This window comes from Phyllobates terribilis, unplaced genomic scaffold (genome assembly GCF_046119375.1).
Source record: "Phyllobates terribilis strain yellow unplaced genomic scaffold, ASM4611937v1 Scaffold_13__5_contigs__length_258822181, whole genome shotgun sequence".
NCBI lineage: Eukaryota > Metazoa > Chordata > Amphibia > Anura > Dendrobatidae > Phyllobates > Phyllobates terribilis.
In genome coordinates, this window is record NW_027362773.1 from 143,070,102 (window position 1) to 143,086,747 (window position 16,646).

The 16,646-nt window shown below is 42.6% G+C and overlaps 2 protein-coding genes across 8 annotated transcripts in view; one reads left to right on the forward strand and one right to left on the reverse strand.

Annotated features, from left to right (window-relative positions):
- PRR33 (proline rich 33) overlaps positions 1-9,426 on the forward strand; it is a 37,208-nt gene extending 27,782 nt beyond the window's left edge. Inside the window, exons 2-3 of one of the 6 annotated variants that reach the window (XR_012252772.1) lie at positions 4,190-8,822; positions 8,855-9,426. Coding sequence is in view for 1 of the 6 variants with exons in the window: in XM_073658750.1 (XP_073514851.1) it covers positions 4,198-5,805 (1,608 nt within the window). In the remaining 5 variants the exon portion in view is untranslated. Of the gene's footprint in view, positions 1-4,189 lie in introns of all 6 variants that reach the window. The other 5 variants (XR_012252775.1, XR_012252776.1, XR_012252777.1 and 2 more) reach the window with 5 other exon arrangements.
- LSP1 (lymphocyte specific protein 1) overlaps positions 362-16,646 on the reverse strand; it is a 116,959-nt gene continuing 100,674 nt past the window's right edge. For both annotated transcript variants that reach the window (XM_073658751.1, XM_073658752.1), the window contains exons 8-13: positions 14,744-14,825; positions 13,993-14,127; positions 12,840-12,938; positions 12,678-12,752; positions 9,866-9,944; positions 362-1,677 (exon numbers count right to left, since the gene is read on the reverse strand). In XM_073658751.1, the coding sequence (XP_073514852.1) occupies positions 9,870-9,944; positions 12,678-12,752; positions 12,840-12,938; positions 13,993-14,127; positions 14,744-14,825 (466 nt within the window). In that variant the 3' untranslated portion in view covers positions 362-1,677; positions 9,866-9,869. The remainder of the gene's footprint in view (positions 1,678-9,865; positions 9,945-12,677; positions 12,753-12,839; positions 12,939-13,992; positions 14,128-14,743; positions 14,826-16,646) is intronic.

Sequence of the window (16,646 nt, forward strand, 5' to 3'; positions counted from 1 at the left end):
CTTTTTAGCACAGCTCCCACAGAGCTCCTGATCTTTCTTGTTCCTAAAGCTGCTCCACTTCAGACCAGACTGTGTCTCTGTCTGTGTTCTCTCACTCTACTCCCTAACCCTGCCTCAGCCCCAGCTTTATATAGGGGAAGTTCTTCCCCTCCCAGGACTGGGCAGGAGGTGTGGCATGCATAGGATGTCTGACCAGGAAACCTCCCACCTGCTCACAGACGTAATATTGCTATTACTGTGGGAACCAGACCCCTGGGGTGCCACAGAGGCTTTTTGGAAAATGAACTAAATTGAATAAATGTTCCCCGAAGCTAAAACGATGAATAATGAATATTTCAATGAATAAAACACACACACAATATTACAGATATTTCTGTTTTTCTTTTTATTTTATTTTTATTTATAAAGCATAAAAAATATTTAAAAAAGACCCCCAGTGATTGGGTGGTTTGGACATCCTGTGACATTGTTGCTTTTCTTTGCTGAGTCAGTAAGAGGACTGTATACTGATGTGTACTATATACTGTGGATGTTGTGCCTAAGTCCACTTTATTAGTAAGGACATGGCCCAACTATCAGTATTTGGTCAGTATCCGGTCAGTATTTTTTCTCAGGAGTGATAGCCAAAACCAGAAGAGGAACGAACAATCAGAGAAAAGATATAATAGAAACAAGTCACCAATTCTGCATTTATCACCCACTCCTGGTTTTGGCTCCCACTCCTGAGAAATAATACTGACCGAATACTGAACAAATACTGATAGTGGGGTTATGGCCTAAGAGTGTAAATCAGCTCTCAGTATGATGTGTGGCAATATTTGAGATATTTATTTAGAATTCAACCAGTCCGAAAAACAGCTTATGACGTTTCAGTTCCATACGGGCCTTATAATTACTGGGGTGACGTGACCCAATACTCCAACGCTGATATCCTCCACTTCTCCGCTGACGCTGTCCATTCAACCTCAGCCACCATACTGTGGGATCCATAACTCACATATCTTACTACGTCACCCCAGCAATTATCTGATGAAGGTCCGTATTGGACCGTAACGTCATGAGCTGTTTTTCCGGAATGGTTGAATTGCAACGGATCCTACTGAGTGCCGAATTATACTCTTACAATCATTCATGGGTTGGAAGCCTAATCGGACACCTCACCATTCCTTACTGGAGTGCCGTCTAGGATTTTCCTACCTAAGTCCAGTTTGTACCAGCAAATATGGACACAATTACCATTTATTATTGGCTTTTACACTGTTGCAATTTTAAAATCAGACTGCCGGAAATTCAATACTGCTGAAAGCTTAAGCAGGACATAAAAAGGGAAGAAAAGTGACATTTGAAGCTACAAGATCATAAAGTAACTAACTGATGGCCTAGAGGCAATGAGGAGTCTTGTAAAGTTTGACCGGACTAAGCTCAGGGGTCACACATTGTGACCTTGGACATGTGTTACTGCTGAGTTCAGCACTTAGGCACACTGGTTTGTGACGCTAGTTCTCCGGAGTGGAGCTGTCTTGTGACTTGTAGCACTTTAATATATTGGTCCAAAAGAATACAGGGCGAAGCTCGGAGGGTGGAGTGATGCATCCAGGTTGAGAGAAGGCAGCAGGACTCCATATTTCAGCGTTAGAAAGATGGGTTTTGTTCTTTTCATTATTTTAATCCAGAGTTCTAGAAACGAATTAGAAAGGAAAATGTTATCTAGACTTCTACTGATTACTAATCCATGCATTTTCATCATTAAAGGGGTTGTCCAGGACTTTAACATTGATTGCAAATCCTTAGGATAGGTTGTCAATGTCTGAACGGCGGTGCACCCCCTCTGATCAGCTGTTCCCGATGGCAGCCGGAACTGTTCAGTTACGGAGCTGCACAGCTCTGTCGACGGAATAGTGGCCATGGCCGGGTACTGCACATCTGCCCCCTATTGATTTGAATAAGTGGCGAATGTGCAGTACTCAGCCGCGGCCACTATACAGTCAACGGAGCTGTACAGCTCCGAAACTGAACAGTTCCGACTGCCGCCGACACCCGGAACAGCTGATCGGCGGGGGTGCCGCTGTTCAGACATTGACGACCTATCCTAGGGATATGCTATCAATGTTAAAGTCCCAGATAACCCCTTTAAATGGTTCTCATCAACTTAATTGTGTAAAATTTCAAAGTGCTTGTATTATTAAAAATCTTCTCCTTTCTCAAGAACATAGTGATTTTTAATTGTATTAGTTACAGCTAGTTTACCAGGTTACCAGCTACCTCTACAGTCCAGCAGGAGTGGCCAAGCATGAGTATTGCAGACAAGCTCTATTCAGTGGAGCTTGTAAGTGCTGCTTTGAAGCTGTCTTTGTCACACTGTTAGCTCCCAATCTGGCCAGTTGAGTGCAACTACACTCTTCCAAGGCTGCAGAGACTAAGCGGCTTTATATAGCAGCATGGAAAAGTGCACAGTTCCGGTTAATAGCGCAACAGTCTGAGCTGTCAATCAAGTAAGAGCGCACTGTTCCATCAGCAAGCAGGATGCTAGGAGGCTGGGGAGCGGTGCGCTCCTGAAGACTGATTATGAGACAATCTCTATAAAGTAACACTCCAGGGGGGAATTCCTCTATAGATTATATCCCTGTGTCACCCACCACCCCTCAGTTTCATCAATTAAGACATAACAAAATAAGTGTTGACTTGAGTTTTCCATTAAAGAGAAAGAAATGGTGCCTCAAATATTATAAAAAAAACAATACTATCTTCTGAAATTCCCTGCTGCACCACCACAGATGCTCTTTGTTTCATAACCTGCCAGCATGTGACCGCAGGAGCCAATCAGTGAAGTCTTATGCCATACCTACGGACCTCATGACTCAGAGCTGAGTGGTGATGTCTGCAAAATAGTACGAAACCTCTGTGTTCACTGATTGGCTGCAGTGGTAACATGCTGGTTTCTTATCAACAAATGCTATCATGGACCTTTAGAGTATTTGCGCTGGATTGGTGGGGGATTGAAGAGGTGAATATAGACTTTTTTTTATATAGCATAGTTAAAGTTTTTATTTTCTTTTTAAAGTGGTTTTCAACTTTCAGGAATGTGGATTCCAAATGCTTTAAAATACCTAAAATTACAAGTGGAGCAAGTATTCATTCTTCACGGGTTCAGCGTCAGCTTCTTAATGCTGCTCGGGTCTCGATATTTTGGCTGCAGCGGTGACGTCACGTTGGCAGTGCTCTTCACCGATGTCGCTAACAGTGCCGTCTACCTTGGATCAGCCGCTGCGCTTAGTTGTTGGCTTCAGTGGTGTTCTACGCTGTCAATGTGAGGTCACTGCTGCGGCCAGCACAGCTGCTAAAACATAGAGAACCGTGCAGTAGCAGGGAGCTGGAGCTGGATTCGGGGAGGGTGAATACCAGCTCCTCTACTTGTATTTTTTTTTTTTTTTTCAAATGTCTGAGGTTCACTTTTTTGAAAGTGGAAATCCCCTTTAATGCCAAAAATACACTTTCATATTAATAGAATGCAAATGATATTGTACATGATATTATATATATCCTACTTCAAATTTATCACTTATGGCTAGATGCAAGCGTAAATGATAGCATAAAAAATAAAGGAAGGTAGTGGTGCTACGTGCTTGCAGTGTTCATACCATGCTTAATGTGGACTGCAACTCCGGCCTGCAAGACAATCTCCTATACAAGTATGTGTGGCCCTATATTGAATCTACAGCGCTCTCTACTGGTGGAGAATGAGAAATGGTATGTAAAGGAACATGAAAATTTAAAGGCACATTGAAGTTCATCGCAGCAGAAATAATGCCATGTGTGGACTTTGCCTTAATACACCATCAACATCTACAACACATTGGGAGATTTAATATTGCATTAACCACAGATTATATTTGTAAATTGCTAAGCTAAGTTTATTTGATCCAGCTAAAAAAAACGAGAGCAGACGGAAAGGAGGCAAATGGAACACATTTTATGTCCCTACCGATCTCATTCAAATGAATGGTTCCTGTACTGAAACATTTTATTTGCGTTTTTATGATTCTAAAACAGATAGAAAAATAGCAATAACTATTAGATGTGTGAACAGAGCCGTATATGCAAATGCATTTTACAGGGATACATTGCAGACATACTGTATGGATAGAGCTAAAAGAAACAGTTACTTTTTGTTTTTTTATTCTCCCTCCAGGTTCCACCATGCTGCTCACAGTGACCCCACTAGAAAATCCGGGCCCTCCTTCCCCTGCCCCTCCACCAACTCCCCCAAAGCCACGTAAAGATAATGCAAAGCTTCAGCGCCTTCTGCGGAAAGCGGCAAAGAAAAGTGGAGTACAAGCCTCGCCGACACTTGCCACTAAATCCTACCGTGCGACTCTGTCTCCTGTCAGTGAAGCTGATTTGGAAAGTAATGAATCTGCAGCTCCCCAGAAGCACAAGAGACCTCCTTCCATTACCCTACCTCCACGATTTCAGTTCAAGGCAGTAACCCATCGGGCGCCTTCTCCTTACCCGAAACAGAAGTTTACCTTCACTGTAAGTGAGCAGCAAAGTCTCAACCAGTATCTGAGTCCTAGCCCAGTTCCCGACACACCGTCACCTCTCCCATTTAGACCCAGCTCTCCTAATATCTTGTTCCTACATCCACAAGGAGGAAACACCCCTGATCGTTCATCGCCAAGGGTCAATAGCAGTCCAAGACCGTGCACACCAAAAGCCATAGAAACGACTCCAAAACAACCAATTGTACCTCAACTTCAGATCTTAAGTCCCCCTACTATAACTATACAGGAGATAAATGGAAACAACGCAGAGCTTCTTTCCCCTAAAATAGATGAGACTGAGAACGAAATACAAATTAATGGATTTTCCACACCAATATGTGAGGACACAAATTTATCAAAGGGTTCTAGCTGCCCCAGATCTATACCTGATCAGCAAGAGTCCACATACAAACCCAATAGTTGTAGTCCTAGTTCAGAAAATAAGCCAAAAGTGTTTGTATCTACAAAGATAGCTACAGAGGTGACAGATAAGAAAGAGATTGTACATCATGTTTCCAAAGTTGTTGAGATCCCACATGGTAATTCGGCCAAAGACACTAGGACAACACACAACTCCACGGACTCTCCTGATGGACAATCAAAAGTCCCAGTCAAAACTGTTTCTGCTGAAGTCACCATTTCTCCAAAAACAACTGGAGCTACCAATGTAACCTCGAGAACAGACAATTCACCTAAAACAGAACTGGTTCCCAAGTCAGAGGAAATAACTCTCCTGAAACCCCCTGAGAAACCTAAGCCACCTAGGAAGAAGCCAGGCGGCGGATGGGCAAGACTTGTCAAGCACCTTGTGGTTGAACCAGAAGAGCCAAAATTTCCTGAAACACAAAACGCAAAGGAGGACAAGGCTGAAAAATCAGAAGGAGAGAAAAGAGACACTACTGAAGGTTCTCAACAGAGTAAAACCAATCGTGCTAATAAGATGTGGGATGCCTTACTCTACCGTATGGCAACATCAAGTAAGGAGCCAGAGAAGCCTGGGCAAACAGCTCCCCCACCACTTCCTTTTTTCCGCTCCCGTTTGCCTCTTCTTCTGAACCGGCCTCGATTTGATGCTAGAAAGCTAAAAGAAGCGGCGGCACGGCCCTTGCGTAGAGTGACCGCTTTCTTCCATAGGAGAGTAGCGGGGAAGGAAAAAGAGACGTCAAGCAGTTTCAACAGGACGGCATCCGGGTGGAGCATTCGAGGGGAGGATGATAAGCAGGAGGATGAGAAGAAAGCAGTCGACGGTGATATGAAACAGTGAGGGAAGACCATCCCTAAGACTTTCCCTGACCCTCTGCATGCACAATGTCCTCTACATAAATAATGTTCTACCCTTTTTTGTATCTCTGTACTATTTTATGTTATTGCTGTGTATTGGTTCCCACATAATTGATACTTAAGTGCATATTAACGGTTCCCTTTGTCTGGCATGGCAGGTTCTACTAAAAATATTAATGGCAGGTTCAGTACAAAAAGAGAACTGTAAGAAGGTGTTAAAGTGCACATCAGTCAGTAGGGGGCAACATCTTGCACTTCAGTCCATTTTGGTTTTTGGATGGTCAAATTAGAAAGAAAAAAGAGAAAACAAAGTGCTCGAAGTCTGTATATCATGGAATATAGGCCATACAAGTATTATAGTGCCTCAGTATGAGACTGAAGACCCATAGGGGTACAGTAAAGGCTCCATGCACTACAATATGGCTTAACACAAAATAGAGGCATAGTGTGCATGAGGCCTACAGTAACCTGCAGAGATTCTACAACGTATATGGTGCAGCTGCTCTATTATTCTGTATGAGAAAATATTAATTCAGAATATCCATTCACAAGATGACCATGTCTTCATCAGGCAGTTATTCCGGACATCTTCCTGATGCATTAATATGGGACATCTGCATTATTACACACTTATTCTACATTTGTCTTATGCAAAGCAAGCTCTAATATTATAGATAGAAGAGATGTACAGTGAATATAAGTTATGACCTGTTGATCTGTGGGGGGTCCGACTGCTAGGACCTGCACCAATAGGCAGAATGGGAAATTTATATCCCCGATAGAATGGAGCGACAATGCGCATGTGCTGCTCTACTCACTCCCTTTGGGGCTACCTATCGTTGTGCTCGGCATTTTCCGTCAGCCCATAGAGAATGAATTGAGTGGTGGTCGGGCATCCAACCTGCTGCTTCATTTTGTAACGGGAATGAAGCTTCATCAGGGGAATAGAATTCCCCATTCTGCCAATCGCCACAGGTCCAACCCAACTGGACTCCCACAGATCAGTAAAGTATCACCTGTCCTTGTTTTCACTGGACAACCACTTTAAGACAAGTAATTCAATCTCAAACCCTAAATACAATGTATCAATCAAGTAGGAAGTACAGATCTCACTTCATCAGTGCGTTCTATGATTTAGTCTCACCACTGGATCCAGTTGAACCTTCTTGTACATATCTGGTTCCTCCTATAGATAACAACAAACACAGGTGTATGTGACCAAGAACTGAGCGAAGAAGCGATCCAATAGATAAAACAATGATCTTTATTGAAACAATTGTTAAAAAAGTTTTAAAACAGCAAAATACCACATAGGGGACATCAAGAGCGGCCTGATACAGGTGAAGTCTAATGTCAACACAGGAGAGGATACATAAACTGACTAGCATCAAGTATCATAAGGCCAGTCCGATGTCACCTCACCCAGACGCGCGTTTCGCCACCAGCGAAACACCCCCGGAAGAAGCTGACGGTGAAACGCGCGTCATGGTGAGGGGACATCGGACTGGCCATAAGAGACCACTGTGAACTTTCATTGTAATCTATTACAGGTAGTATATATCTTTTCCTCGCTTGGTTTCATCCTGATTTACAAGACCCAGCACATGACACTGACTATGGGTTTTTCATCCAGGTTTAGAGTGTCAGTATTCATTGCTCTGGAGTTTGCTTCATACGTATTGAACTGCTTAGTATGTACTACATTTTGACTTATGGGCCACTGTACCAGAATACTTAACGCTTAAAGTCAGTTTATGTATCCTCTCCTGTGTTGACATTAGACTTCACCTATATCAGGCCGCTCTTGATGTCCCCTATGTGGTATTTTGCTGTTTTTTAACAATTGTTTCAATAAAGATCATTGTTTTATCTATTGGATCGCTTCTTCACTCAGTTCTTGGTCACATAGACCTGGGTTTCTTGTTATGTTGTTATATAAGGAGTGCCATTTATAGCATTTATGGACATGAGAATTTAATTCCTCCTATAGATGCATAATCTGATCATTACCAAACCAAAGAACTTACAGGGAACAGGTTTTTCAAACTTAAAAAGTAAAGGTCACTTTAATTTTTATTTCATAATAATACAGATGAAAATAAGCAACTGTGTAATATGTCTCATCAGAGAAATCTGCTACTTTCTCCTCCACGACTGATCTTTTACTCTCAATTCATGGGTAAAATCTGTACTCAGTGAATAAAGATTTCCCCATTACGGAGATAGGAGATGACAGTTGGTGTTTTAAAAATTCCATGGGAGGGGAGGAGCTAGAGGCAGACACAGACATTCTGGGAGGAGCTAGAGGCAGACACAGACATTCTGGGAGGAGCTAGAGGCAGACACAGATATTTTGGGGAGGAGCTAGAGGCAGACAGAGACATTGTGGGGAGGAGCTAGAGTCAGACACAGGCATTCTGGGGAGGAGCTAGAGGCAGACAGACATTCTGGGAGGAGCTAGAGGCAGACACAGACATTCTGGAGAGGAGCTAGTGGCAGACACAGACATTGTGGGGAGGAGCTAGAGGCAGACACAGACATTGTGGGGAGGAGCTAGAGTCAGACACAGGCATTCTGGGGAGGAGCTAGAGGCAGACACAGACATTCTGGGAGGAGCTAGAGGCAGACAGAGACATTGTGGGGAGGAGCTAGAGGCAGATACAGGCATTCTGGAGAGGACCTAGTGGCAGACACAGACATTGTGGGGAGGAGCTAGAGGCAGACACAGACATTCTGGGAGGAGCTAGAGGCAGACAGAGACATTGTGGGGAGGAGCTAGAGTCAGACACAGGCATTCTGGGGAGGAGCTAGAGGCAGACAGACATTCTGGGAGGAGCTAGAGGCAGACAGACATTCTGGAGAGGAGCTAGTGGCAGACACAGACATTGTGGGGAGGAGCTAGAGGCAGACACAGACATTGTGGGGAGGAGCTAGAGGCAGACACAGACATTGTGGGGAGGAGCTAGAGGCAGACACAGACATTCTGAGGAGGAGCTAGAGGCAGACAGAGACATAGTGGGGAGGAGATAGAGGCAGACAGAGACATAGTGGGGAGGAGCTAGAGGCGGACCCAGGCATTCTGGGGAGGAGCTAGAGGCAGGCACAGACATTCTGGGAGGAGCTAGAGGCAGACACAGACATTCTGGGGAGGAGCTAGAGGCAGACAGAGACATTGTGGGGAGGAGCTAGAGGCAGACACAGACATTCTGGAGAGGAGCTAGTGGCAGACACAGACATTGTGGGGAGGAGCTAGAGGCAGACACAGACATTGTGGGGAGGAGCTACAGGCAGACACAGACATTCTGTGGAAGAGCTACAGGCAGACACAGACATTCTGCTGCAAGTCCTCCTGAAATGACCGTTACAGTTCTCCAAATAACTTCATGAGCACCAACTGTCATCTCCTATCTCAGAAATAGGGAAATCTGTATTCACTGAAGTCACATTTTACCCGTTAACTGAGATTTTTGAGAATAAATGATCAGTCCAGGAGGAGAAAGGCGATTTTCTTTGATAAGATATCTTACAAAGTTTTTTTTATTTTTTTATTTTCACGTCTATTATTGGTTTATGAAAAGAAATTAAAATGATGATTACTCTTTAACCCTTGAATGGTGCTTACTTTTAACTTTATCCAAAGAACAGTAAAAATGCTGAAGGTTACTCATTTTTGCAAAAATGGGTTAGAAGGACAAATTTTAGATTGAAAACTGAAAGGAGAGTTAAAGGGATTGGCCCATAAACAACATTTGTTACCTATTCACAGAAAAGTAAGCGGAGGACACGCGTGGGACTGACAGAGAAAACTCAGAGCCCATAGACAATGAATAGAGCGGTAGTAGACATACAAGACCATCGCTCCATTCAGAGTACGTCTGCTCTTGTGAATGCGGGGGTCTCAGCCGCGATCCCCCAGCAATCATACATTTATAACCTACCCTGTGCACAGAAGACAAGTATTGCTTAAGGGCCAACCCTTTCAAGAAAATGAGCGTTACATAGAGAATGATAAGAAAGATGCTTAGAAAGATTTTTTTGGTTACCTCATCAAGGATCTTCCACCAGGACCTTTTCATATTTTCCATGTCCAGTTGGAACAAATTTGTATTTTGCCATCACACTCTGTGGGAAAGACCACATCAAAGGTCACTCTGGGCGTGAATGTTTCGTTCTCCATCATGGATTTTTTTTTTTCAATGACCCAACATTTACATATACGGTCCGTCATTGGACACATGGTCACAAATTAATTCCTGAGTTGACTTTTTGTATTGTAAAGTTTTAAGATACCAAATATTCAGAAATCTCCATACATAGGTAATAGTAAGCCTCGCGGATTGGTCACGGTGGTCTTGTGACGCCCCCTATGAGGTAAGTGCCTATACACGATCCAGGCATCTGCTTGCTGAGTTTTTGATAAAATCCCTGTTTTCTCTGCTGCAGATCTATCCGTTCTCTGAATACTGAGCTCTGTATACCCCCACCCACATCACTGATTGGCAGCTTTCTATGTACACTGTGCATAGGCAGAAAGCTGCCAAACAGTGGTGGGGGCAGAGTTATATTGAGATCATGAATATAGAGGACTAAATGGTAGCAAGTTCTAGTGCTAATCTCCTGCTAATAAGACTGTGATTTTATCAAAACTTCAGCAAGCAGCTCAATAAGTGACACATCGCTGGAATCAGGGTTTCTGCTCCTACATTATGCTGCTCTCAGATGAGATGGCAAAAACCTTGTGACATATGCCCTTAAAATAGCAATATTCAGCACCTATAATAGGGGGACCATTTTAATCTTTGCTATTGGCCATCCTTTCTTCTATGTATACCACTGCTGTGGGGGATATAGGAGAAATGTATCCTTCAAAGAAATATGTCCAGCATATGTTTTTAAACCAGCTTGTGATATAGAAGACCATTTTCCTATATTTGGAGACTTTTGAACCACCTTTATAATAATAATAATTATACTGATAAATATAATATATGTTGTGAATATTTGCTAAATTAATAAAACATCCAAGTAATGAAAATTTGGGGAAAATTGCTCTGCTTAAATTCCCAGTGGGTCACAGGTAAATTCTGATGCCCAGAGTGTAAACTTAAAGGAACCTGTCAGAACCACGGGCAGTATGAATTCGAGTCCGGCTCCGATATTGGCGTTTTTTAGGGAAAACACGCTCTACAACATGGGACATGGTGAATGGTCTTGGACCTTTGTCCCTGCTGACTTCGCCCTGCCCTGCTCAGCTAAATTGATGGGTCTCTTGCTTTATACACACAGGCAGAGACCAATCAATGAGTTGGGTGGGGAAGAAGCAGAAGCTGGTGGGGACATACTATTTTTTTTCCAATGCCTTTACAGAGAAGAAGGGATGTGGCCAACACATGGCCATTAAGCAACTAACAATTTTCTACATGTAAGCCGATCAGCAATAATTTAACTGTTTAGACAGGCCAACTACACTTCCGTGTACACAGAACAATTGATAATATCATCGTTCTGTGCGCATAGAATATCATTGTTCTCGGCAGCACGTGTCCTGCTTACACAGGATGATGTGCTGGAGAGAACAATGCTTTTAAGCAAGCTTAAAAAAATTTCACCCAACATATGAGTATTTTGCTCAATAGTGGGGTGATTGACAGCCTGTTTAAACAGGCTGATTATCAGCAAATGTGTTCCTAGGATCGCTCTTTTCAGATAACGGGCCAGTGTACAACATGCACCTTAAGTCCACAGTATTCTTTATAAATAAGCCTATAGGGCCTAAACGACTGCAGACATGAAAGTAAGATGGGCGAATTGCTAAAGGAACTAGACCACTTATTTACACTTGAATAATAAAAGTTGGTGTATGATTATATTATAGATATTAAGAATTAGGGAGTAAGTCCATCCAGAACGCCTCTTGCACACAGTATATATTTTGGACATATAGGATTTTGTTCTTTCTGGGGTAAAACTGATATATACAATAGGGTCAAACAGAAGTTTTGTATATTAGCTACATGCATGTAATGTAAGTGCTATAGGCCTAGGGTGACCCTCTGTTTGCAAGCACTAGGACAGAGGTGAGTTGGGTAAGTGCTATAATTTTACTAGTAGCGCTGTCTTTACATCTTTCATGGAGGTGAATACACCAGATACATAATATAGTCCAGTGTATCCATGAGAAGAGCACCTTCCCCGTCCATCTTTGCAAGTCCTGTAGATCAGCTCCTGTTCACACTAACAGGAGCTGAGCTGCAGTTCCCAGGAATGGCCACTACACAGTAAATGGAGCTGTGCAGTTCAGCTCCAGTTCACAGTTTACATCCAGCCGAAGCAGAACACAGATGATCGATTGGGGAGCCGGGTGTCACCCCCAAAAGATCTGAGCAAAATCGAGACTCATGAACTATACAGACAGTGCCATAGGACCATAGTTTGTCTGATTGGCACAGCGGACTCACAAAACAATGGCAGATTTGTCATACACACACTTTATATATATATATATATATATATATATATATATATATATATAATTGCACACAGTTTCTATATATAAAATAACTAACAAATGGTCCAGATCTTCAGCTGGGACGCCATGGCGACTCATAAGTCGCGTAGCCAAAGATTGCTAGGTGTCGCCGCTACACTGAATTATAACCCCAAGGGTACCGCAACCGCAGCAAACAAGTCACAGAAATCCAACCGGGTACGATTTTTTGCAACTTGTTTGTCGAGTTTGCGATTCCCTCTAGAGTCGCAGTGCTACCCCTATCACTTGTATTGCACTGCAATGAGACTTGTGTCGCTGCGTAGTCTGAGCCTCATAATATCATCCTGTCTACATGGAAAGTTTACCTTATTACTCTGCACTGATTTAGAGTTCTGCTCCCATAAGCTCTTTTTGCTAAGAACCTCTCCAGGCTTCACTTCCTACAATACAAACAAGAAGATAACAAGTGGTCGCCCATCTTCCTTTCCTCACCCATGTACTCAGATGTCATTGAAGACCTAACTTACCGTGACTTTTGGAGATGCCGCATTGCTGTCTGTTTCCGATTTCCCTTTGCCCCACTGGTTAATCATGTCCGATACGCCAATGTTTATACCTTCTGTGTCCTGAAGAATGTGATAAATCATCAGCGGTTAGATACGTCATTACAGTTGTAACTCTGATACCGGGATCTCATAATCTTATGTTACGGAGGCATTTGTTAGGATCGTGGTCACAGAGGTAAGCCTCGTGCCAGTAGGGTTCCTACGTGATAGAAAGCTCATGATGCTGCATCTCTTCCAGACATATGGATTGCATTGTAGACAAATAATTGCCATACGGCAACTCTACCAAACTGATAAGGTCAAAGTCATCAAGTAACATGACAGTCCTCAACGTGTTATTAGCCGGAAGGAAAATCCTATCATCTATACTTAAATTGACTTCACAAATGAATGAATGATTTATTTAATGACATGGATGGATGGATGGACAGACAGACCGAACGACCGACGAATGGACCGACGGATGACCCAACCGACCAACGGACAGACCGACGGGTCGACCGACTGACGGACCGACAAACGTACCGAACGACTGACCCTGATGTGGCAAAGGGTTAATTCAAAGTTCCAAACTATAATAATTAAGCAAGACAGTCCAGGTCATCTCATCACTATTTTCCCTGAGATCAGTCACCCAGAGTCATCCAATGGTGCCAAGGAGAGTGTCACCTGCCCACGGAATCTGTTAATGAGCAGGAAACACGATATGACCCAGTATTTGTACAGCTGAACCTCAGAAATCTAAACTTGGGTAAGTTCACATTGGGAAGAGAAACATGTACATGATGTTGAACCTACATTTTTGGTTGGAATCATCCCTCGTTCACACATCCGTTAAGACGTTACATTTTTCCATTCCATTTCAATAATAGATAAATAGAATAGGTGATGTGTTGCGTCATGTTATGCAAATGGAAGCAAAGGGGCTCCATTATTTATTATGGGGTCTGCCTGGGTTCCGTTTTTTTAGAACCTTAGGTAGGACTTCTTTGTCCATTGTAAAAAAATGGACACTAAAATGGACACTAATTGGATGATGCAACGGACCGCTCCTAAAATGGAATGGGACATGTGAACAGAGCCTTACTGCGAAACAATATCTGCAAAGTGTTACCTTGCAAGGGGATAACTTAGATGCCGTGGTGACTTCACCTGACTCCCACATGTTCTTCTTGCTGGACACGGCATCTGCAGGACTCAGAATTTCTAGAGACGGCTGACGAACTAAGCGGCCTGTTTTAGATGATGTCTGCGGAGGAAATATATAAGGTAAAAAACAACTGTGATCATCAATCTGTATGATAAAACCTGATTGATGAGCCCCATTAATATATAATATATTATATGAATTTGTTAGAACCCTCCTGTTTGTTTTTTCCATCTTGTGTTTTGCGGTCACGTGACCATCTGCCTTTATATTCCAGCTCCGCCCTTTTGGCTGTGCTGGACTTCAGTGTTTGACTGTTTCTCTAGCCAGGTGCTTCTGTGCCTTTCTCTGTCAGTTCGTTTGGTCCTTCTGGGACCTCTAGTACTTTTTTGTCTGTTTGTCTTTTTGTGTTCTGCAACAACTTCTGTTAGGAGGTGTCCCATTTTTGTCCCAGTCCTTAGTTGTTTTAGGGACCCCTCCCCTTATGCTATAGGTCTTCGTTCAGACTAGCCGAGGACTAAGGCGGGTCTGTTCGCTAGGAACAGGCAGCCCGTTACATCCTAGGGATTCAGTTTAGTTTTACTGTAGGGACAGTTTTCCCTTATCTTTCCTTAGTACTTGTTGCAGATCATAACAGAATTTGGGCAAAGTTATTAATTTTTATAAACAAAACCACAAATTCATTATCATCCCTGGGTCATATCTGCATTGTTCATACCTCTATAGCGTGCGTGTACTGCTCCAGGCGGTCATCAATCTTGTGTATTGGGAGAGGTGGCTCACTTCTCTTAATACTGTTGCTGTATGGAAGAACGAAAGGTCACATTTCAGGGTAAATTAACTCACTGAAAGGATGAAAAGGAGGTGGACAAGGTGCATTAAAGATGTTCAGGATAATAACTACATTGTAACTACACTTTTTTTTCCATAAATTAATTTGAAAAGTGAAGATTAAAAAACTTTGTAATATATCTTCTTAGAGAAATCAGCTTCTTTCTCCACTTATCAGTCATGTTTTTGTTTCCTACATGATCATTCAATCTCAAAAAGTGCTTAAATATGTCAACAAATCTGTCTGCAGAGCCTATAAAAGCCTATGGAGAGGGAAAGGGGGATAAGCTGGATGGAGAAAAAGGCACAGCACCTAAAGAAAAAATACAGAGTGAAAAACTGCTAAAAATGCAGAATACAAGTCATGTAATGACCGGAAATAGTGTTATACCTCATGTACTGTACATGTACGATTTGCATATTTAATTTCCCAGAGGAGCATTCATGGTATATGGGGATCCTCACTGAGACATGGCAGGCTTTGCTTGTCACTCTCCACAGGGAAAAATGTTACCTTTTACATCCCAGTCTTAAACCTCTCACCTTGATAAATCAGATCTCATACCTTGCACTGATGAGGGGCAATACCCCTAAACATTGTGTCTACAAATTGAGAATCTGGTTTGGTTTTTATACTATGGCAAGGCTTGTTAAAGGGTCGATATTGACTTGTAGGATTTCTACTTCCAGGTGGCACTAGAGTTCTAGTCCTCTTTCTTTCAGAAGAGGCAATTTGCATATTTAATTTCCCAGAGGAGCATGCATGGCATATGGGTCTCCTCACTCTGACATGCCAGGCCTGGCTTGTCACTCTCCACAAGGAGAAACATTACCCCATAAATCCCAGTCTTAAGTCTCTCAACTAGCAAAATCAGATCTCATGCTTTGTACTGATGAGGGGTAATACCCTGAAACACTGTGTCTGCAAATTGCGATTCTAGTTAGGCTTTTATCGTAAATTATGTAGCAAGGCTTGTTCAAGGGTCGATATTGACTTTTACGATCGATACTTCCAATAGGTGGCACTAGAGTTCTAGTCTTCTTCCTCTCTGAAGAGGCAATATGAATACCTCCTGTACTCACATGACAGCTTATTCTGAAAAGTTACCTGACACTGCTGTTACACAGATTGGTGTAAGTCTATCTCTTAATACCCCCAAAGATCAGCTGATTGAAGGGGCAAGTGAGCTCTGCAGGCTTAATTATGCACTAGATGCAGCTCTATAGCGGTTGTGCCCAGTGTTGTAGCTCTGGTCATTCACTTGATATGGACTGAGCTGCAGAGAGCTGCAGTACCCAGCACGACCAGCGACAAAATGTACGGTGCTATGACTGGGAAACAATGAAGCGGCCGCGGCGCACATTTCACAAGTTAATAGGTGGGGCGCTGGAGTCAGATCTCACCTGATCTATTGATTACCTCTCCAAAAAATAGCTAATTTATACGAAAAGTCCTAGAAAACACTACTGATAATCAAAGTCTCTTTTGACCGGAAATCGTTGTGTTAAGTCTGTAATAATAGCAAAACCAGGAAAAAAAAGTTCCATGGCCAAAACACTAGCCTAATATAATAGTGATATATACTGCCTATGTGATAATACCATGAAGTGCCCAAATAACAGTTATATATAGTGGCAATGAAATGCCAATAAAACACTGAAAAATACTACTTATATTATAATACCATACGATGCCTACATGTTAGTGCCATGAATGCCATATAAAAATGCTATACAGTGCCTATATAATAACACTATACAGTGCCTACACAATAGTGTCAAGAAGTGTC